The sequence below is a fragment of the Pinus tabuliformis genome, chromosome 2_2 (genome assembly GCF_031772625.1).
Source record: "Pinus tabuliformis cultivar Carrire ecotype Pingquan chromosome 2_2, CPIR1, whole genome shotgun sequence".
NCBI lineage: Eukaryota > Viridiplantae > Streptophyta > Pinopsida > Pinales > Pinaceae > Pinus > Pinus tabuliformis.
Genome location: NC_142300.1, coordinates 295,878,514 through 295,899,526, shown reverse-complemented (window position 1 = coordinate 295,899,526; position 21,013 = coordinate 295,878,514). Strand labels below are relative to the sequence as shown.

Here is a 21,013-nt window from a genome sequence, read left to right as displayed (position 1 = left end):
GAGTCACTACCTTGACAGTTTTCTAGCCAAAGAAATCTAGATCCAGGTTGCAGCAGCAAAGGAGGATTGGAAAGGAGTGATTCAACAATTGGCCAGAGGATTTATGGACTCAGAAGGAGACCAGAGGAGCTTGTTCCTTCGAGGGCTTCTTGCGCCAAAGAAATCCAAATCCAAGTCTTGCTAGATTGACAACAGGAGAGGGAGAAGAGAACCAATCCTATTTTTTGAGCAGATATGGCGGTGAATGGGTTGAGGGATCGGGACAGATTGAATGGAGCATCCAATTTTGTCATCTGGAAGGCCAGGATCCTGGAAATCCTAGACAAACATTGCATCAAGGACTATGCCTTGAGAGTAGTTGCTGTTTCGATTGACGTTGATCCATAAAAGAAGTACGAGGAGGCCCAGGGGAAGGCCAAGCGCATGATCCTGGACGGGGTCAAAGATCATGTAGTACCACACGTCGCTTAGAAGGAAACAATAAGGGAGATGTGGGAGGCCCTGACCACCTTGTACTACGACAGATGCTATTAGAAAATCAACTGAGACAGTACTAGATGCAGAAAGGAAAGGAGATAGATCCTGTTGATTTTGGGTAGCATCAGATGTGCTCTAGCCTTGAAAATTGGTGGAGAGACTAAGGCACATGAGATCAACCCAGTTCTAATCTTAGCCATTGATTAGGGACTTAATCTCGGCCGTTGATTCGTCAATAGTAAAAGTATAAGAGGAGGCTTGAGGGTCAATGAAGATACACCAAGTGATCAAAGAATTCAATTTTTTGGGGCGAGGTTTGTTGAGGAATCGAGTTAGTGATCAGAGTTGCAGTGAGAGGCAGTTCAGTAAGGGATTTTCATCCGAGGTTGAAGAATACATAACAGAGAGGCAACGCAGTGTCGGGAGAGACAACACAGGCCCTAGAAGGGCTGACGCAGAGGTTGTAAAGCTAACACGGAGGACGCAGAGGGGTGATGCAGTGAGACGCAGAAGCTGACACTGGGCCTCGAGGCAGCGCTAGGCAGGTTTTGTGGGGCATACTAGGAGCAGATCAACAGATTCTGAGCTGCAATAGGGTGACGCAGCTCTTGGAGGAGTGACGCAGTTCCCTAGCAGTGCTTGGAGCAACTTTCGTTGGCCAGCGTAAGGAACAACCAGAGTCGCTGTGGGGTTTGATCATCCATTTGTTGATTTACTGGAATATCTGTCTCCGGATAGAGGTACTACAGCCGAGGATATTCTTTGTTGGGTGAGCCATTTCTGGCACCCTAGTTGTATTCACAAAATCTGCTTAATAATACAAACCCTCTATATGCTGCACCGGTTTTCCCGAATTGGGTTTTTTCGGGGATGATTGTCCAAAAATAACATTGTCCCTTGTGTTATTGTCTCAGTTTCTTTCAGTTCATGATTTGTATATTTGTGTAGGTTGCAATAGTGTTTACATCGATGTTTATGCAATTAAATAACTTGTTAATGTAAAGAACAAGTAGGAGATTGTAAACCAGTAATTGCAGTAGGGGTTTTTGATATGTTAGATTCGGGAATTTTCACATGGTATCAGAGCGATTGCAGATCATAGGTGATTGAAAACACCAACCGAGAAATCTGAGAATATGCAACGAAGAAGCATTTGTCCCGAGAGACAACGTTGTTCGAGAGTTGAAGAGGCTAGAGGAGGAATGACGCAGTGCAGAGAGGTGACGCAGAGGCTCACATAGTGCCTGCGTCAACACTCTAAGCCAGGAGAAGGGCCAATGCAGAGGCAGAGGAGGGCAGATCAGGCTCACGTAGAGCCACGTCATCTTTCTGATCCAGGAAGGATTGACGCAGTTGGCCAGGAGGAGCAGATTCAGCCCATGCAGAGCCTGAAGGGCTCAGATTCTTCGAGTTGCCGGGGCTAAAGGAGTTGTGCAGATTTTGATTTGTGGAGCTGGTGGAACGCGTTTCTGTCAATGCAAGACAATGTCTAAGGAGACTGAACCAATAAGTTGTTAATGTAAAGAACAAGTAGGAGATTGTAAACCAGTAATTGCAGTAGGGGTTTCTGATGTGTTAGATTAAGGAATTTTCACAGATCCCTTCCTTCTCAGGTTGCAAGGGATTTGCGACCAATTGACTTCCGAGGGGTCTACACCAGATCCTGAGTTCATGGTCAGGACTGTTTTGAATGCAATCGTCAAGGACTGGGAGACATTTGTCCAAAGTATTTTGGGCAAAGCGACTCTCCCCAGTTGTGAGGAGATGTGGGCAGCTCTTCGACAAGATGAGCTCAGGAGGATGACCAAGGCAGGGAGTAGTGGCAAGGGAGCCCGGGTCAAGAAGGAGGAGGAGGAGGATGCATCTCTCACATCATCGAGACAACAAGGGCAACATAAGAGAAAGAAGAAGGACATAACCAAGACCCGATGCTTCAATTGTTGGGAACTTGGACATTATGCCACTCAATGCCCCATGAAGAAGGGCAAGGGAGAAGCTTCTGACTCGAAGGCTACTCCAGTGAAAGTTGACAAGGAAAGTGAGGATGACGATTGTGCCATGAGTAATCATGTGCCTCTGGAGAATAGGTGGGCCGACATGGAGTTGAAGTCTAGAGGACTACATAAGCGAGCAAGATCCTTGAGGTTCCCAAACTCTTGGATCACATATGGCTATGGGAGCCCTTAACGACAGTAGAAAAATGATGGGTGTCAGTTGGAGGGAGGTGTGATGGAGCAACAGTGGCAGAGCTAAAGTCCCAAAGTTTGAGGCAGCGCAGTGGATGTTGTAGTAGTGCGAGAGGCACAGAGCAATTTGCAGTAGCGTAGTAGCAGCAGAGGGTCAACACAGATTAGCAACAAAGGTAGCTTCAACATCACGAGGCATCCAGACTAACCAGCATGTCATTCCTTGGGTGAAGTTTCAATTGCTTACTTCTTGGCAAGAGAGTTGTAGTGCAACAATTAGCAGTGGCAGTGCTATGGGCAGCATGATGCAGCATTTGAGAGGGAGCTGTAGTACATATGTAGCAGTGACAGTGGCAGAGTCATGGGAAACAGTACAGGGAGCAACAGTGCAGTGGATGAAGGGAATCAAGCTGAGCATCAGCAACACAGAGGACCAATGCAGTGGATCAATGTATTACTTCTATTGAGAAGTGTTACTAGAGCACATTCCTCGCTAAGAGGGAGTGTTGATTTTGGGTAGCATCGGATGTGCTCTAGCTCCGAAATTTTGTGGAGGGGCTAGAATACATGAGATCTCCAGAACCCAGAAATCGTTTGGAGAAAATTCCGCCCGGATGAAGAATTATTAAAATAATTAATATTTTTAATGGGTTCCTAAGTCTAAACTTAGGAAAATAAAATTATTAATGTGTATTAATAAGAATTTGGGTGAGAAACTTCAAAGTGACAAGGATCAAGTCTGTTCTAATCTTAGCCGTTGATTGGGGACTTAATCTCGGCCGTTGATTCATCAACAGGAAAAGTGTAAGAGGAGGCTTGAGGGTCAGTTAGAGATACACTGGGTGAGATCAAAGACTTCAATTTTTCTGGGGCGAGGTTTGCTGAGAATATCGAGCTAGTGATCTAAGTTGCAGTGAGAGGGGCAGTTCGACAGAGGGATTTTAGTCCAAGGTCGAGAATACATAGCAGAGAGGTAGAGCAGGACCAGGAGAGACATTGCAACTCTAGAGAGGGTGATGCAGAAGCCAGAGGGGTTACGCAGGTCCTTAGAGGTAGCGATGGGGTTTTCAGTGGGGCAGAGAGAGAGCAATTCAGCATATTGACTTTCTGATCAAGGGACACTCACTGAGAGGGTGATGCAGCTCCTAGAGGATTTGATGCAGTCCCAGCGTAGAGCTTGGAGCAGCCATCGTTGACCAGCACTGGGTACAACAATGTTATCTGTGGGGTTTGATCATTCAGTTGCTGGATTTGCCAAAATATCTATCTTCGGAGAGAGGCACTTCTGCCTGGTTTATTCTCTGTTGGGTGAGCCGGATTTGGCACCCTAGTTATATTCAGAAATCTGCTTAATAATAAAGACCCTCTATATGCTGCACCGGTTTTCCCGCATTGGGTTTTTCCGGGGATGATTGTCCAAAAATAATGGTGTTCCTGTTGAAATTTCTAAGTCTAACCCGTTAGAAATTTTTCTGCGCTATTTGGTTTATTTCTCCTACTTGTTAATTACTGAACAAGTTATTTAACCATATAAATATTGAAATAAACACAATGCAGTCTCAACCATCTACAGATCAACAGCTGAAAGAAATAGACAAACACACAAGGAACATCGTTATTTTTGGACAATCGTCCCCAGAAAAACCCAACTTGGGAAAATCGGTGCAACAGTTCTGAGGGTTTTATTATTATGCAAATTTTCTGAGTAAAACTGAGTGCCAAACTCGCTCACCCTACAGAGAAAATAATCTGGCAGTGATACCTCTCTTCGGAAGTAGATATTCTGAAAGTCTGCTCCACGAAAGCCTCTCCAGCGCCTCTCTGAGGCACTGCGTCAACCCTTCTAGCCTCTGCGTCAGCCTGAAACCCTCTGCGTCAGCCCTCTGATGCTCTGTGCAACCTCTCTGGCCCTCTACGTCACTTTTGTAGCCTCTGCGTCACTCACACAGGCCCTCTGGCCCTCTGTGCAGTCACTGCTGGCCTCTGCATGGCTTCCTCTGGCTCTGCGTTTGCCTCTTTGCCTTTGTGCTAGTCTTCTAGCACTATCTCTGCCTCTTTTTTGTGCACTCACTTCCCCTTGCTACAACTGATCACTGGTTTGATTTCTCTTAGCAAACCTCGCTCTAGAAAATCGAACTGACTGATCACTCTGGTGTATCTCGAACTGATCCTCAGGCCTCCTCTTATACTTTTTTTCTGTTGAGTCTTCAATGGCCGAGATTACATCTCTAATCAAGGGTAAGATTAGATTTGGCTTGATCCATGTAATTTAGAACCTTCTAACCCAGTTTTATATTAATACCCATTAATATTTTTAGTTTCCTAAGTTTAGACTTAGGAACCCATTAAAAACATTAATTATTTTAATATCTCCTTCACCGAGCAGAATTTCCCCAAACCATTTCCGGGTCTTGGAGATCTCATGTGCTTTAGCCTCTCCACCAATTTTCATGGCTAGAGCACATTCGATGCTACCCCAAATCAACACTCCCTTTTAGCGAGGAATGTGCTCTAGTAATACTCCACCACTAAGCATCACACCGATCATCTGACACCAGTACTTGTGCTGATGCTTGGCCTTCCTGCCCAACATCCTCTGCACTGTTGCATCCTGTACTGCTGCCCATGGCTCTACCACTGTCACTACTACATTTGTATGACAGCTTCTCTGCATCTATGTTGTTGCTGGTCCTTCCTCCCAACACTGCATCCGCACTGTAGCCCTCTCTCATCACGCTGCATCGTGCTGCCCATAGCAATACCACTGCTACTGCTGCACTGCAACTTAGTTACTAAGACGATGGTAACTGATCTACCCAACTACTGACATCCTTGTCAGGCTAGAAACCCTCATGATGCTGAAGCTCTCTCTGTTGCTATCCTGTGCTCCCTCTGCTGCCTCTGTGCTGCTGCAACAAAATATGTGCCTCTCGCACTGCTGCAAACACCTATGTGCCTTCCTGCACTGCTGCAACCTCCTTTGTGCCTCTCGCACTACTGCAACCCCCTCTGCGCTGCCAAGGACTATTGCACTCTAGCACTCTCTGTTGCTACATTCGCATCCGCTTCTACCGACATCCGAAATCCTGCTACTGTTACTTCGGGGCTCCCGTAGCCGGATATGATCCATGAGTTTGGGTACCTCAAGGATCCCTCCCCTCATCTCTTGAACTCCTCTTGACTACAACTCGATGTCTCCCCACCTCTTCTCTAGAGGTACATGAGCACTCATGGCACAATCGTCATCATCCTCTACCTTCTTTTACGCCTTCGCTGGCCCTGCCTTGGAGTCAGACGCCTCTCCCTTATTCTTCTTCCTAGGACACTAGGTTGCATAATGGCTCAACTCCCCACAGTTGAAGCACTTAATATTAGAGAGGTCCTTTTTTTTCCTCTTCCCTTGCTGCCCCATAGATGCTAGAGCCGCATCCTCTTCCTCCTCTTTCTTGACCCGGGCTCCTTTGCCACTACTTCTCGCCTTGGTCAGCTGTCTGATCTCTTCTTGGCGAAGAGCTGCCCACAGTTCTTCCCAATTTGGAAGATTCGCTCTGCCCAAAATGCTTTGGATGAATGTCTCCCACTCCTCGGAGACTGTGTTCAGGGCGGTCCTCACCATTAACTCCTGATCTGGCGTGGCCCCTATGGAAGTCAGTTGGTCCCGGATCTCCTGCAACCTGTTGAGGAAGTGATCTATCTACTCCCCCTTCTGCATCTGATATGACCGCAACTGATTCTCCAGTAGCATCTTCCTCTGCACGGAAGTGCCCTGATACAATGTCGTCAAGGTGTCCCACATCTCCTTTGCCGTATTCTTCTCGGCAATATGCTGAACTACATGATCCTTGACCCCATCAAGGATTATGCACTTTGCCTTGGCCATCGCATCCTCATACTTTTCGTTATCAGCTGGGTCAACTCGGATAGCCCAGGTTCTCAAGGCGAAGGCCTTGATGCGATGTCTATCTAGAACAGACAAGATCCTGGCCTTCTAGATGACAAAGTTGGATGGCCCGTCCAGCCTGTCCTGATCCTTCAGTCTGTTCATGGCCATCTCTGCTCTTCTTTTCGACTCCTCTGAGTCTCTACTTCCCTCCTAGAAGTTCTCTCTTCGACTCCCTCTGAGTCTCTACTTCCCTCCTGGAAGTTCTCTTTAGATTCCCTCTGAGTCTCGATTTCCCTCCTGGAAATCCTTCTGCCAACAGTCGAATCGCACCTCTCCGATCTCCTTTGATCCTACAACACTAATTTGGATTTCTTGGCTAGAAATCCGCCTAGGTAGCGACTCCTTTCTGCTTTGGTTCTATCCCGTTAGGTATTGTTTTGCCTCAACAACAACAACACCCCACTAGCTTCACACTCCACAATCTGCCCATAGCTTCCTATGCCCCAGCGACTGAAGAACTGAGCCTCTGGGCTCTACGCAATCTCGACAGTGGCTGAATCGCTCCACTAGCCAACTGTGTCACTCCTACTTGGCTGAGCAGGATGACGTGGCTCTTCATGAGCCTCTTCTGCCTCTCACTGCTTCTGCGCTGACCCCTTCTCTGGCTCAAACTGATGACGCAGGCCCTTTGCGTCAACCCTTCTCTGCTACTTTCTGCTTAGGAACAACTTCTATCACTCGAGATAGCTGTTTCTGCTGCAAATTTTCTGATTCAGCTGGTGCCTTCAACTCTCCTGTGATCTGCAACCCTCTGATACCATGTTGAAATTTCTAAGTCTAACCCGTTAGAATTTTTTCTGCACTATCTGGTTTATTTCTCCTACTTGTTAATTACTGAACAAGTTATTTAACCATATAAATACTGAAATAAACACAATGCAGTCTCAACCATCTACAAATCAACAACTGAAAGAAATAGACAAACGCACAAGGGACACCGTTATTTTTGAACAATCGTCCTTGGAAAAACCCAACTTGGGAAAACCGATGCAACAGTTTTGAGGGTTTTATTATTATGCAGCTTTTCTGAGTACAATTGGGTGCCAAACTGGCTTACCCTACAAAGAAAATAATCTTGTAGTAATATCTCTCTTCGGAAGTAGATATTCTGAAAGTCTGCTCCACAAAACCCTCTCCAGCGCCTCTCTGAGGCACTGCGTCAGCCCTCCTAGCCTCTGCGTCAGCTTGAAACCCTCTGTGTCAGCCCTCTGAGGCTCTACGCAGCCTCTCTAGCCCTCTGCGTCACTTCTGCAGCCTCTGCGTCACTCATGCAGGCCCTCTGGCCCTCTGTGCAGTCACTGCTGGCCTCTTCGTGGCTTCCTCTGGCTCTGCGTCTGCCTCTCTGCCTCTGCGCTGTTCTTTCGACACTATCTCTGTTATGCACTCACTGCCCCTTGCTGCAACTGATCATTGGTTCGGTTTCTCCTAGCAAACCCCGCTCTTGAAAATCGAACTGACTGATCACTCTGGTGTATCTCCAACTGACCCTCAAGCCTCCTCTTATACTTTTTCCTGTTGAATCTTTAACGGCCGAGATTACATCTCTAATCAATAGCTAAGATTAGATTTGGCTTGATCCATGTCATTTAGAACATTCTAACCCAGTTTTATATTAATACCCATTAATATTTTTATTTTCTTAAGTTTAGACTTGGGAACCCATTAAAAATATTAATTATTTTAATATCTCCTTCATCGGGCAGAATTTGCCCAAACCATTTCTGGGTCTTGGAGATCCCATGTGCTTTAGCCTCTCCACCAATTTTCATGGCTAGAACACATCCGATGCTACCCCAAATTAACAGTCCCTTGTGTGATTGTCTTAGTTTATTTCAGTTCATGATATGTATGTATGTATAGTCTGCAATAGTGTTTTTCATCGATGTTTAAATAATTAAATAACTTGTTGCATGTAAAGAACAAGTAGGAGATGATAAACCAATGATTGCAGTAGTATTTCTGATGTGTAGATTCATAAATTTTCACAACGCACATCCGATTCTATAAAAACTAACATGTCCTAGTATTTTCCTCTCGGGTTGCACTCTCTGGATCAGTTATTTTATCATTAAGTGCAAGTTGTGGAGGTTAGGTCCTATCCAGTTTTAGGATAGATAGTGGTGGCTCCTAACCGGACTGCTTTTGTTGTATAAAATGCACAATATGTACATTTCTTGTTTATATAAAATTTAAATAATTGAAGAAAGCATTCCATTAAAACAATATGTTAGTATGTTCTTAGGGTTATGCCTCTTACATTTCAAATGCATGTTTATAAATAATGTCCATTGTTATATTAACAACTATCTGATATGAATGACATTCTATGGAATATCTTGTAGTTATTCTTTTGTGAAGATATTTTCAAAACTGTTTCTTTGCTTTAAATTGAGCAGAAGTTATATGGAGAAGGTTTTAACACCACACTCCATATATGCATGAAAATTAAATTGGTTAATTGATACACATGCCAGGTGGGAGTTATCATCATTCCGAGGTCTTATGTCATGGGGGAGGTTGATCGTAGAGGTTATGCTACTCTAATTATTCTTATATCAGCATCCGTCTGTATTCTTGTGGTGGGATGTGTTTGTATTTTGATTTTGACAAGTGGAGTTTCAAAAGAAATGAAACTTAGAGCAGAGCTGATAAGTCATCTTGATGCAAGACGGCGAGCAGAGGCATCAAGTAACTACAAAAGCCAATTTCTGGCAAATATGAGGTATAATATTGACTGTTAAATATCTTTAATCCTTCATCATTTACTTCATAGTTGCAAGTTCTCACATGATTACTTTTCTTTCCATCAAACAAATAACATAGATACGGAACTGTTATAGTTCTTTGTTCTATTAGGGGTATTGTAATTAGAAGATTTATATTGCCTGACAGTACAGGTTATGTATGAGGTAATGCCTACTAAGATTCATCCAATTAGAAGTTGGCAATATTTCTGTCTGTATATGCAACTAATAGTTTATAACTAGAAAGAAGCAATCCTGTATGTTGACACATTCGTCAGTTTCATTTCCAAGCACGATACCAACTTTCAAAATTTATCTCTATTCCATGATATATTTTCTAATTTGGATAAAATAAATCAGCAATACCTATTGTTTAAATGTAAGCACAGTAACAGATTATTCAATCTTTCCAATCCAATGTCAGACTGACTTTCTCCAATACATATTGACTGACAATGCAGGGCTTCACATCCGGAAAATAAATCTCTGGAGCTGTCCTACTAAGCTAACATGTTCTATATAGGTTGTAGAAGATAAACAGAAAAAACCAATGAGCAATAACGAGTGAATAAGTTTGTTGTCAAAATTCTTTCTAATTCTCTAAAATGATATTCATGTCTTTTTGGGACCACAGCCAATACAAAGTGGATGAGGCTGATTTGACAATGTTTTCCTGTTGTAGATTCATGTTTATCAGGAAGAAGTTGGATTATTTCTGCTTCTTTTTAGAACTCTGTAGCTTACATCATTCATTTTTTGCAGTGAATATTCTGTATCCATTGCTGGAATAAGGATGGGGAATCATGTAGACTTGAACTTCATTAGGTCAACTTTATTTAAGCATTTTTGACAGAATAAACCATGCATTGAAACCAAAAAGAAACTTTCATGTTACTAATCAAACTAGCACTTGAGATCCAAAGTCTAGAGATTGGGTGCAAGACTAAATGTAACTGAATAGGGATGTCAATGTCACCACACAACTCTTTGTTCACTTAAGATCTGTTCTCCTCCAGTATGTTACCACCCAAACTCTCATCTAAGGCATAAAAGTCCCAACTACAATGTGAAAACCTAAAGGCAACTTGGAAAGGCTACCCACTGCCACCACAATAACACTTCCCCTCCCTTTAGGTTGTCTGTCCTCCAACTCAAGCAGAGAATTCCAAAGGTAATATAAGTCTGGAAAATGATTATGAATTGAAAGGTTGCTTTGACCTAAGTTAGATCTGACATTTTATGTGAAAATATTGTAGTAAATTTCACAAATATAAAACAGACGTAAGTCTACTAAAGATCATGCACTTGAGTTGGTTTCCTAGACTTATGGCAAATCTGGATATTGATATTCTTGATGTATCAGAATTCTGCATCGGAGGTTGATCCACAATGTTCATTTTTATAGTTAACTTTTCGAGTCTCAAACCAGAGTCATCATCCAGATCATTAAGTCAAGAGAAAGAGCATGGTTTCAAGAATTAATAAATACAAGCCACAATTGAGAAAAAGAGAGTAATAAGAAGGGTCGGCGCCAATGAACTCAAAACCTAGAAGAATATTATAAACAAAAATAATAGTATAAAACATTATTGTAATAGAATCATATAACACAATATAATAACCTACAAAGTTATAGTGATAATACTAATAATGATCTGTAAACGGCCGTGGATATTCCATTGGAGAGTTCGTCACAACAGATTTACAAAAATATACTAGAAAATAAAAAATCTACACTATGAGAGTTTCTTTTTCCTTAGATTTTTAGATCTGTTAATTATTGTTTATTGCGTAGGCATGCAAATCATAATTATGCAGAAAATAGAGAATAGAGAAATAAAAAATCACAAACCACAATTGACACAAGATATATTTTGAGAAACCCTTTCAGGGGAACCGGAAAACCCTGCTGGAAGGTAAGGCCGCTCTACTCTCTTTTTCTAAATAGAATGGTTGTGAGTACAAAGAAGTAAGGTTTGTGGCCCATGGGCTATTACAATGCACAAATCCTCTTTGTGTGCTCTCTCCCTATCTTTATCGGCTACTTTGCTTGTTTATGGAACAAAATGCACTCGAAAAGAATGGTTATAACACAACCTGATAGCCTACTAGTGGCTAGGTTTGACTCCCTCAACTCTTAATCAAAGTTACAATATGGACTCTATAACATTCCTTTTATAATTTATTTTAATTTCCTAGAAATTATTCTATGAAATTTCTTCAAGGAAAACACATAATAATTATTGTTGAGAATTTGATGAATTTAAAATCAATAAGCACAAATTTTGTAGACAAATTCCATTGTAAAACCCCAAATATTTATTCCATTGTAAAACCCCAAATTACATCGATGTTTATGCAATTAAATAACTTGTTAATGTAAAGAATAAGTAGGAGATTGTAAACCAGTAATTGCAGTAGGGGTTTCTGATGTGTTAGATTTGGGAATTTTCACATGGTATCAAAGCGATTGCAGATCATAGGCGACTGAAGACACCAGCCGAGAAATCTAAGAATTTGTAGCAGAAGCAGCTATCCCGAGAGATAGCGCTATTCCAAAGTTGAAGAGGCAAGATGAGTGACGCAGTGCAGAGAGGGTAACATAGAGGCTCACGCAATGCCTGCATCAACACTCCAAGCCAGAAAAAGGGCCAACGCAAAGGCAGAGGTGGGCAGATCAGGCTTACGCAGAGCCATGTCATCTTTCTAAGCCAGGAAGGATTGACGCAGTTCGCTGGGAGGAGCAGATTCAGCCCACGCAGAGATTGCGCAGAGCCTGAAGGGCTCAGATTCTTCGAGTTGTTGGGGCTAAGGGAGCTGTGCAGATTTTGATTTGAGGAGCTGGTGGGACGCTGTTTCTGTTGGTGCAGAATAGTGTTTAAGGAGACTGAACCAAGGTAGAGGGAATCACTACCTCGACAGATTTCTAGCCAAGAAATCTAGATCCGGATTGCAATTGCAAAGGAGGATTGGAGAAGAGCAATTCGACAGTTGGCTGGAGGATTTCCGAGAGGGAAATTAGGACTCAGAGGGAGTCTAGAGAAGAGGAGCAAAGATGGCAGTGAACGGATTGAGGGATCATGACAGATTGGATGGGGCTTCCAATTTTTTCATCTGGAAGGCCAGGATCCTTGCAATCCTGGATAAACATTGCATCAAAGACTATGCCTTGAAAACAATAGCTGTCCCAGTTGACCCTAATGCAAATGAGAAGTATGAGGAGGCCCAGGCAAAGGTGAAATGCATGATCCCAGACAGGGTCAAGGATCATGTCATACCACATATTGTTGAGAAGAACACAGCAAGGGAGATGTGGTAGATGCTAAACACCTTATACCAGGGCTCTTCTGTGCAGCGGAAGATGTATTTGGAGAATCAATGGAGGTCATATCAGATGCAGAAAGGAGAGGAGATAGATCCATTCCTTCCCAGGTTGCAAGGGATTCGCGAGCGACTTACTTCCGTGGGGTCTACACTAGATCCAGAGTTCATGGTCATGACTCAGGACTGCCCTGAATGCAGTCTCTAAGGAGTGGGAGACATTTGTCCAAAGCATTTTGGGTAGAGTGACTCTCCCCAGTTGGGAGGAGATATGGGTAGCTCTTCGACAGGAAGAGTTCAGGAGATTGACCAAGGCGGGGAGTAGCGGTAAGGGAGTTCGAATCAAGGAGGAGGAGGAAGATGCAGTTCTCGCATTAGCGGGACAACAGGGGGTACAAAAGAGGAAGAAGGACATCTCCAAGGTCAAGTGCTTCAACTGTGGGGAATTGGGACATTATGCCTCTCAGTGCCCCAAGAAGAAAGGCAAGGGAGAGGCTTCCGACTAAAAGGTTGCTCCAACAAAGGTGGAGAAGGATGTCGAGACTGATGACGATTATGCCATGAGTGCTCATGTGCCTCTAGAGAAAAGGTGGGGATACATAAAGATGTAGTCGAGAGGACTACAGAAGCAGGGGCAGGATCCTTGAGGTGTCCAAACTCTTGGATCACATCCGGTTACAGGAGCCCTTAAAGACAATAGCATGATGACAGGTGTCGGGTGGAGCAAGGTGTGATGGAGCGGCAAGGCAATGCTAGAGTGCAGAAGTTTGTAGCAGCGCAGTGGAGGTTGCAGCAGTGCGAGAGGCACAGAAGAGGTTGCAGTAGCGCAGTGGCAGCAGAGGGAGCACAAGATAGCAACAGAGGTAGCTTCAACATCACGAGGCTTCCAGACTGATAAGGATGTCATTGTTTGGGTGAAGTCAGTTACTTACTTCTCGGTAACCGAGTTGCAGTGCAGCAGTTAGTAGTGGCAGTGCTATGGGCAGCATGAGGCAACATTTTGAGAGGGAGTTGTAGTATAGATGTAGCAGTGGCAGTGGCAGTGTCATGGGAAGCAGTACAGGAAGCAACAGTGCAGTGGATGTAGGGCAGCAAGCCAACCATCAACATAGAGGACCGATGTGGAAGATTTGTGTGATGCTTCTATGGTGAAGCATTGGTAGAGCACATTCCTCACTAAGAGGGAGTGTTGATTTTGGGTAGCATCGGATGTTATCTAGCCATGAAATTTGGTGGAGAGGCTAATGCAGATGAGATATCCAAGACCCAGAAATGGTTTGGAGCAGTGTTACTTGGGAGCGGGAGCGGGAGCGGGGAGCGGGAGCGGGAGCGACCATTTTCAGAAGCTCCCGGTTTGGGAGCGAATCCCGGAGCGATTTTTTAAAAATATATATATTTTTTATATTTTTTAATTTTTGATACATATATGTCAACAAAAACATGTAGAATGATGAAATAGACATAAAAAACATAAAAAAACATAAATTGATCATTGAACCATATCACATCAATCATCTAGAAATTATAATCGTCATCAACCTTAGTAAAATAATAAATTAAAATAACATTCAATTCAATAACATTTATCATCATTGATCACCAAAGTAACAAGTTGTACTTGTAAGCCAAGTTTAACCATTACAAGAAGTAATATCGAAGATATTTCTAAGTCCTAACTTCTAACTGTTAACATGATATGAAATGTTAAAAATTTATAAAATGAAACATGAATAATGAGATGAAATGAAACAACTTTAATCTTTCACAAAGCATCATATTCATAATTCACAATCATTACCAATGAGTTATAATTGCCAAGGCCCAACTTCAAACTTCAAATTTTCATTGTCACAGTGATATAATGTTTACAAAAAATATCATAATGTCATAATGATATGAAAGAGTCAAGAGTCAAGAGTCAAGGACTCAAAACTCAACACTGAACAGTTATGAAAACTAAAGTGACAAGTCTAATAGAAACTAAAAAAGACAAGTAAACTGTAAATCTACAAGTGGCCCTTGCCACGAGAGTCTCCAGGAGTATAAGTAGGTCTTGGCGGTCTTCTAGGAGTCTCCCTCCCAGACCGACGACCAGAACTCGAGCCTCCACGCGAGGGTGTCGATGGAGGTGGCGACAGCAATGGAACAAGACTCGGGCCCCGAGAACTGCTACTGGATGGTGGAGGTGGAGGTGGCATGGCTGCTGCAGCTGCTTCAGCTTCATCCCGTACAAGCTCATCTTCTAGTTCTTCCATATGTACAATGCCATCCTCTAAATTGTCGTCCTCAGGGTGACTGTCCCAAATTTTATATGTGGGATCTTCATTGGCCCGATCACAGTAATGGCTCAACAACCTCAAATTGTAGTGCACATAAACCAAGCTTTCTGCTCGGTTTTCGTTGAGCCTGTTTCTTTTCACATTATGTATATAACTGTAGGTGCTCCAACACCTCTCTGCAGAAGAAGAATTTACAACCTGTGCAAGAACTTTCAATGCCAATTTTCGCAAAAGTCCGTCGCCGCCATATGTTTCCCACCATGTGAGAGAATCAAATTTATCTTTGTCGTCCATTGCATGGAAGTTACCATACAAACCACTGCCAGTGAAGTATCTGCCTATTTCAAGGCGCACAGCTGCACATTCCTCCCTGTCAGGTACCAACTTTTCTAATGCATCCAGATATCCTTTAGTTACCTCTCGATCTAAATGGGGTTTGGTCCTAACACCACCCCCTGCTGCAGGTTTGCCCAACCAAGAATCTGAGTAGTATTTTGGCGTAAGGATATACGCCAAGCAATGTAGTGGAAGGTTAAGCTTTTTCCACCGTTCACACACACAATCGTGAATCAGATTGTACAAGTCGGGATCTCTGTTATTAACAATGTCTTTTATTTCCCCCAACATGGTATCCATTTGCTCATACACCTCGCCAATCACCGGTTTGTCTGTATCTGCAAACCGAATCATGTTATAAATTGGCTTGGTGAAATCCAATACCTGTCTCACAGCTGTCCAAAACTGCCCATCAAGAGCGGCCTCCTCCACCGTTTCAAAACCTGCAATGTCAGCTACATTTGTAGCCCTTTCCTTTAACACCTGCCAATTTGGACTTGATACCATGCTAGCTAAACCCTCTCTTACCTTCAAAAGGCGCCTGAAGGTGAGGTAATAGCTACCAAATCTAGTCCTCGCAATCTTCAGCAACTCCAATCTCGAGTGACTGCGGAAAAGGCCATGGGTATTGCTATGATTTGTAATAAATTTTATCATTTTTTTTCCTCTCTTGTACAAATCCCCAATCCATTGGTATTGTTCATTTTTGTTTTTGACAATATCATGCAACAGAAGGTTCAATGTGTGAACCAAACATCCAGACCAAAATATGTTCGGGTATCTATCCTCAATAATTGCTCCCGCTGCCTTACAATTAGGAGCATTATCAGTGATGACTTGGATGACATTGTATGGGCCAATACGCTCAATTGTTTCAAGCAATGCTTCTGCAATGTTGATAGCGGTCTTGAACTTGTCTGAGTAATCATGTGCAGCTAGAAAAATGGGACCAGTTCGGGACACAGCAAGAACACTTATCAATGGCTTGCCTTTTACATTTGTCCATCCATCAGATACAATGGACACCCCATTGTCAGTCCAAGAACTTGTCATTTTATTCAAAGAATGTGATATTTTTGCTTTTTCATGATCAAGGCCAACTGTTCTTGCCTTGTCATACCCAGGGCTCTTGTATCCTTTAGGGGCATCATTTATGGCAGAAACCATTTCGTGCCAATAAGGTGAGCGTAGAACATTGAATGGTATCCCATTTGCATAGAGGAACCTGTAAATTTTTGAATCCACATCATTCCTACACCCCTCATCAAGGAAATCTGATATGGTTCTACGGCGTAAAGATGATGACCCTGAGCCTCCATGTCCATATCCACTGCCTTGGGAGGATGCTGAAGGAGTTCTTTGTGAGCTTGGTTCAAAGAAACCCCTTGATCTTTTTGCTTTGTATTGGGCGTCCTCCTCTTCCTTTATGTATTTGGCTCTATCAACTGTTGACACCGCGTCGCAAGTTCTGATTCCTATTTGTTTCTCTCCATCCCATGCCCTTTTCCCGCAAAGGTGTCTTCTCAAACGGGTGTATGAGCCTGTGAAATCAGTGTTGCAATGGGGGCAATGAAATTTAGTGGTTCCACCCCCTCTCCCTGTTTCAGGCCTCTGAACATATTTCCACAATGGAGTTTGGTCTTGTTTAGTTTTTTGACCCTCATGTTCACCCTCCACATCCTCCTCACTGGGGTTTTCACCTATTTGACTTCCTCCGGCTTCTTCATCCACCTCTTCAGTTTCAGGCCCCCTCCGTTTCCTACTCTCCACCACCATAATAACCAGAAAGGGGACCAGGAAGAGGAAAATGCCAATAAAAATGCTCAGGTCCATCGTGTTTGATGTTTGTAGGGTTTGAGTCTTGAATCTGCAAATTAATTTAGTTTATTGGGATTAATTCATTTAATTTATTAATTTAATTTAAATTAATGATCTTTAAACTCAAACAGGTAAATGAAACTAACCAAATTAACTACCTAACCAGCTAAACTAACTAAATGATTAAGTTACTTACCTCTGCAAGCTTGCTCCTCGCTCCTCGGCACTTGCTCCTCGCTCCTCAGCTCTGGCTCCTTGCTCCTCAGCTCTTGCTCCTTGCTCCTTTGCTCTCAAACTCAACCTCAATCTCATTAGAATGATTTTGTTTTGGCCCATTGGGCTTATAAATCTAAAAAAATTTGTTTAATTTTAGATTTTTTTCGGGTCCGCGGATTTTTTTTCCGCGGAATCGCTCCCGGAAAATTAAAATTCGCTCCCGGAGCGTTTTTTAATGCCTGGGAGCGATCAGGGAGCGATCGCTCCCCGATCGCTCCCGGGCATTAAAAAGCGCTCCGGGAGCGCGGGAGCGATCGCTCCCTGAAGCGCTCCCTCACAGACCAGGGAGCGCAAATTTTTTTGCGGGAGCGCGCTCCCGAAAATCGCTCCCGTCCGGGAGCGATTTGGGGAGCGCGCTCCCGACCCGCTCCCGAGCCGCTCCCGCCCGGAGCGCGCTTCGGGAGCGGGTTCGTAGGGGGGGGGGGCGCTCCCCCGCATCACTGGTTTGGAGAAATTCCACCCAAATGAAGAATTATTAAAATAATTAATATTTTTAATGAGTTCTTAAGTCTAAATTAAGGAAAATAAAAATATTAATGTGTATTAATAAAGTATGGGTGAGAAAGTTCTAAGTGACGAGGATCAAGCCAGTTCTAATCTTAGCCGTTGATTAGGGACTTAATTTCGGCCGTTGAATCATCAACAGGAAAAGTATAAGTGGAGGCTTGAGTGTCAGTTGGAGACACACCAAGTGATCAAAGAATTCGATTTTCTGGGGCGAGGTTTGCTGAGGAAATCGAGTTAGTGATCAGTTGCAGTGAGGGGTAGTTCAACAAGGGATTTGCATCCGAGGTTGAAGAATACATCGCAAAGAGGCAGTGAAGTTCCGGGAGAGATAGCGCAGGCCTTAGAAGGGCTGACACAGAAGATTGTAGGAGCTGACGCAGAGGACGCAGAGGGCCGTAGAGGCTAACATAGAAGCGTAGAGGGTTTCACAGGCAATACTGGCGAAATTCTATGGGGCAGACTAGGAGCAGATCAACAGATTCTGAGCCAGGAGAGGATGACGTAGCTCGTGGAGGAGTGATGTAGTTCCAGAGCAGTGCTTGGAACAACTTTCGCTGTCCAACATAGGGAACAGCCGTAGTCACTACGGGGTTTGATCATCCGGTTGCTAATTTCCTGGGATATCTGTCTCTGGATAGAGGTACTACTACCGAGGATATTCTCTGTTGGATGAGCCATTTCTAGCACCCTAATTGTATTCACGAATCTGCTTAATAATACAAACCCTCTATACGCTGCACCGTTTTCCCGAATTGGGTTTTTCCGGGGACGATTGTCCAAAAATAACGGTGTCCATTGTGTTATTGTCTCAATTTTATTTCAGTGCATGATCTGTATATTTGTGAAGGATGCAATAGTGTTTACTTCGATGTTTATGCAATTAAATAACTTGCTAATGTAAAGAACAAGTAGGAGATTGTAAACCAGTAATTGCAGTAGGGGTTTCTGATGTGTTAGATTCAAGAATTTTCACAATAAGTTGGAGAAACCTTCTCTGGTTGGATTCCCAATCTGCAATTGTGCAATGTTTCGACTTTCAAACCAATGTTCCAAAATATTGATCTTGCTAATTGCCAATGAGGAATCTAATTTGATCCATCCTCTTTGAGTGGCTAGGGTATATGATCTCAATATCGAAATCCCCCCTCACTGGATCAGCTAGGGTGGAACACTTACCACCGAAACTAATCCTCTACATAATATGGGCTCTCACCCAGACAAGCTCTAAGAGCTTAACTCAATCAATAAAAAACAATAATCCGAGTTGCATGCCTAAGGAGTGAGCTCTCATCTCCTTTAATAGTCATGGACTATCAGAATACCATGGGTCTTTTTCTTCTTTTATTAATGTGACTTATAATATTTCTTTTTCTTTAATCAGTTTTAATTAATTTATTATCCCATAGCCCATAATTAAATTTAATTTATAACCCAAGATAATGAGATGCTTTTCTTTCCCAATGTCCATACAAAGGGACATTATAGACTCTTTTAGAGTTTTCTTCATCATGGTCACATGGCTAGCTCCTTTTCCATGAGTAATGGGGGCTTGTTGACCCTGTCGCCTACACCTACCTACAAGTCAGTGAGAAAAGCCTTTAACCCCACAAGGTGTGGCTGGTGGTAGGGAACTCAGAGAAGGGGCTATCACACTAATCCCGACTCTCTCCGTTTGAGCTATCTCCTAGGTTAGCTAAGGGGGGTGGTCCCTAATGAAAAGTTAAGTTAAAAAAGATGTGAGTTTCTAGGAGAATTGTTAGAGTGAAATAGATTATTTATTTAAGGTTTATAAGCAAACTTGATATGAGCAATAACCATAAACACATAAGATAAGCATGAAATACATAAACAACCAGTGCCTTCAAAGTATTGCTCTTTAATAAATGAAATTGTTTTTTTTGCTTAGAATGAAGTGAAATGCTTTCAAATGAAAGCCCAAATAACCTTGGACTTGGGTTTCCAAATGGAAAAGGGTTACTTAGCTTATGCTTTAGCTTTCTTTCTTCAAACTTGAATTGCCTCCAAGAACACCTGTAGGAAAGCAAGCAAAAGAGTTAGCATGCAAAAGAAATAGGGCCTCAAATGTTAGATAAAACCAATATGCACACAAATGAAAGAAGAAAATATAGGATAATTTTTCAAGATAGAAAAGAAGCAAAGGGCTTAGGAAACCCCCTCTTAAATAAATCTCTTGATGTCTTATGAGATTGTTGGCTTGAACAACTTGTGGGATCTTTGATATCCTTGGAGATGACTATTCCAACCGAAGAAGTCCTTACACTCCAATAGAGTTGGCAACCTATTCTTTGAACACAAAAATGCCTGCAAACCAATTGTTAGTGCAAAAGAGACTTGGCATATAGAGACCAAGTTGAGCTTGTCATTCAACCGAAAATAACAAGCTACAACAAGAGCTCAAAATATACCAAGCCCAAAGGAGATTTGAGATAGCTGCAAATCTCTCCTCCCTAGACAATAATGCCTTCAGGCAAATGCACAAAAAAAACAACTAGATAGCAATGTAAAATCAAATGAATAATAACATCAAATGACACAGGGATACCTCATCAACCAAAGAATGCACCACAAGAGAAGCTAGTAACCCCAAAGACTTTTATTTATTTATATGAAAGATGAATACAAAATCCAGCAGAGTCTCCGCAAGCCCAACAGCTCGTTCTCTCTATGCAAATGAGAGCTCAAGACTCATATAAATAAGAAAATGGGAGATGATCCCAAGGAAAATTCCAATGACAAGTGGAGATGGATTGACAATCCCAATGTAGAAAATCAAATCACAAGTGGCAAGATGACTGGCTGTAGGTGGAAAACTTGACTCCTTGACTGTCCATCGAATATCCTCAAATCCGCTGTGTGTTTGGCTGCTTCTAAACTGCTGTTGACACCTCAAACTGTCAAGCCAACCAACTGCTGTGTAAGCTGTTATGAAGATCTGCGTGTAGCTGTTATGGCGATTGTGTATTGACTACTGTTAACTGTGCATATAGGCTGCGTCTAAACTGTTGTTCGCTGCGAAATCTGATCTGCGTAGGAGCTGAAGTAGCTAGCTTTATACACATGATGTAGATGGATGCACCTCCATGGCCTGCTCACCTCTAACGTCTC

The 21,013-nt window shown here is 42.8% G+C and overlaps 1 protein-coding gene across 1 annotated transcript in view; it reads left to right on the top strand.

The window, feature by feature from the left end:
• The window catches only part of LOC149192479 (histidine kinase 1-like), a 360,562-nt gene that overhangs the window by 88,317 nt on the left and 251,232 nt on the right, over positions 1-21,013 (top strand). Inside the window, exon 4 of the mRNA XM_089404623.1 lies at positions 9,081-9,328. Within this exon, the coding sequence (XP_089260749.1) occupies positions 9,081-9,328 (248 nt within the window). The remainder of the gene's footprint in view (positions 1-9,080; positions 9,329-21,013) is intronic.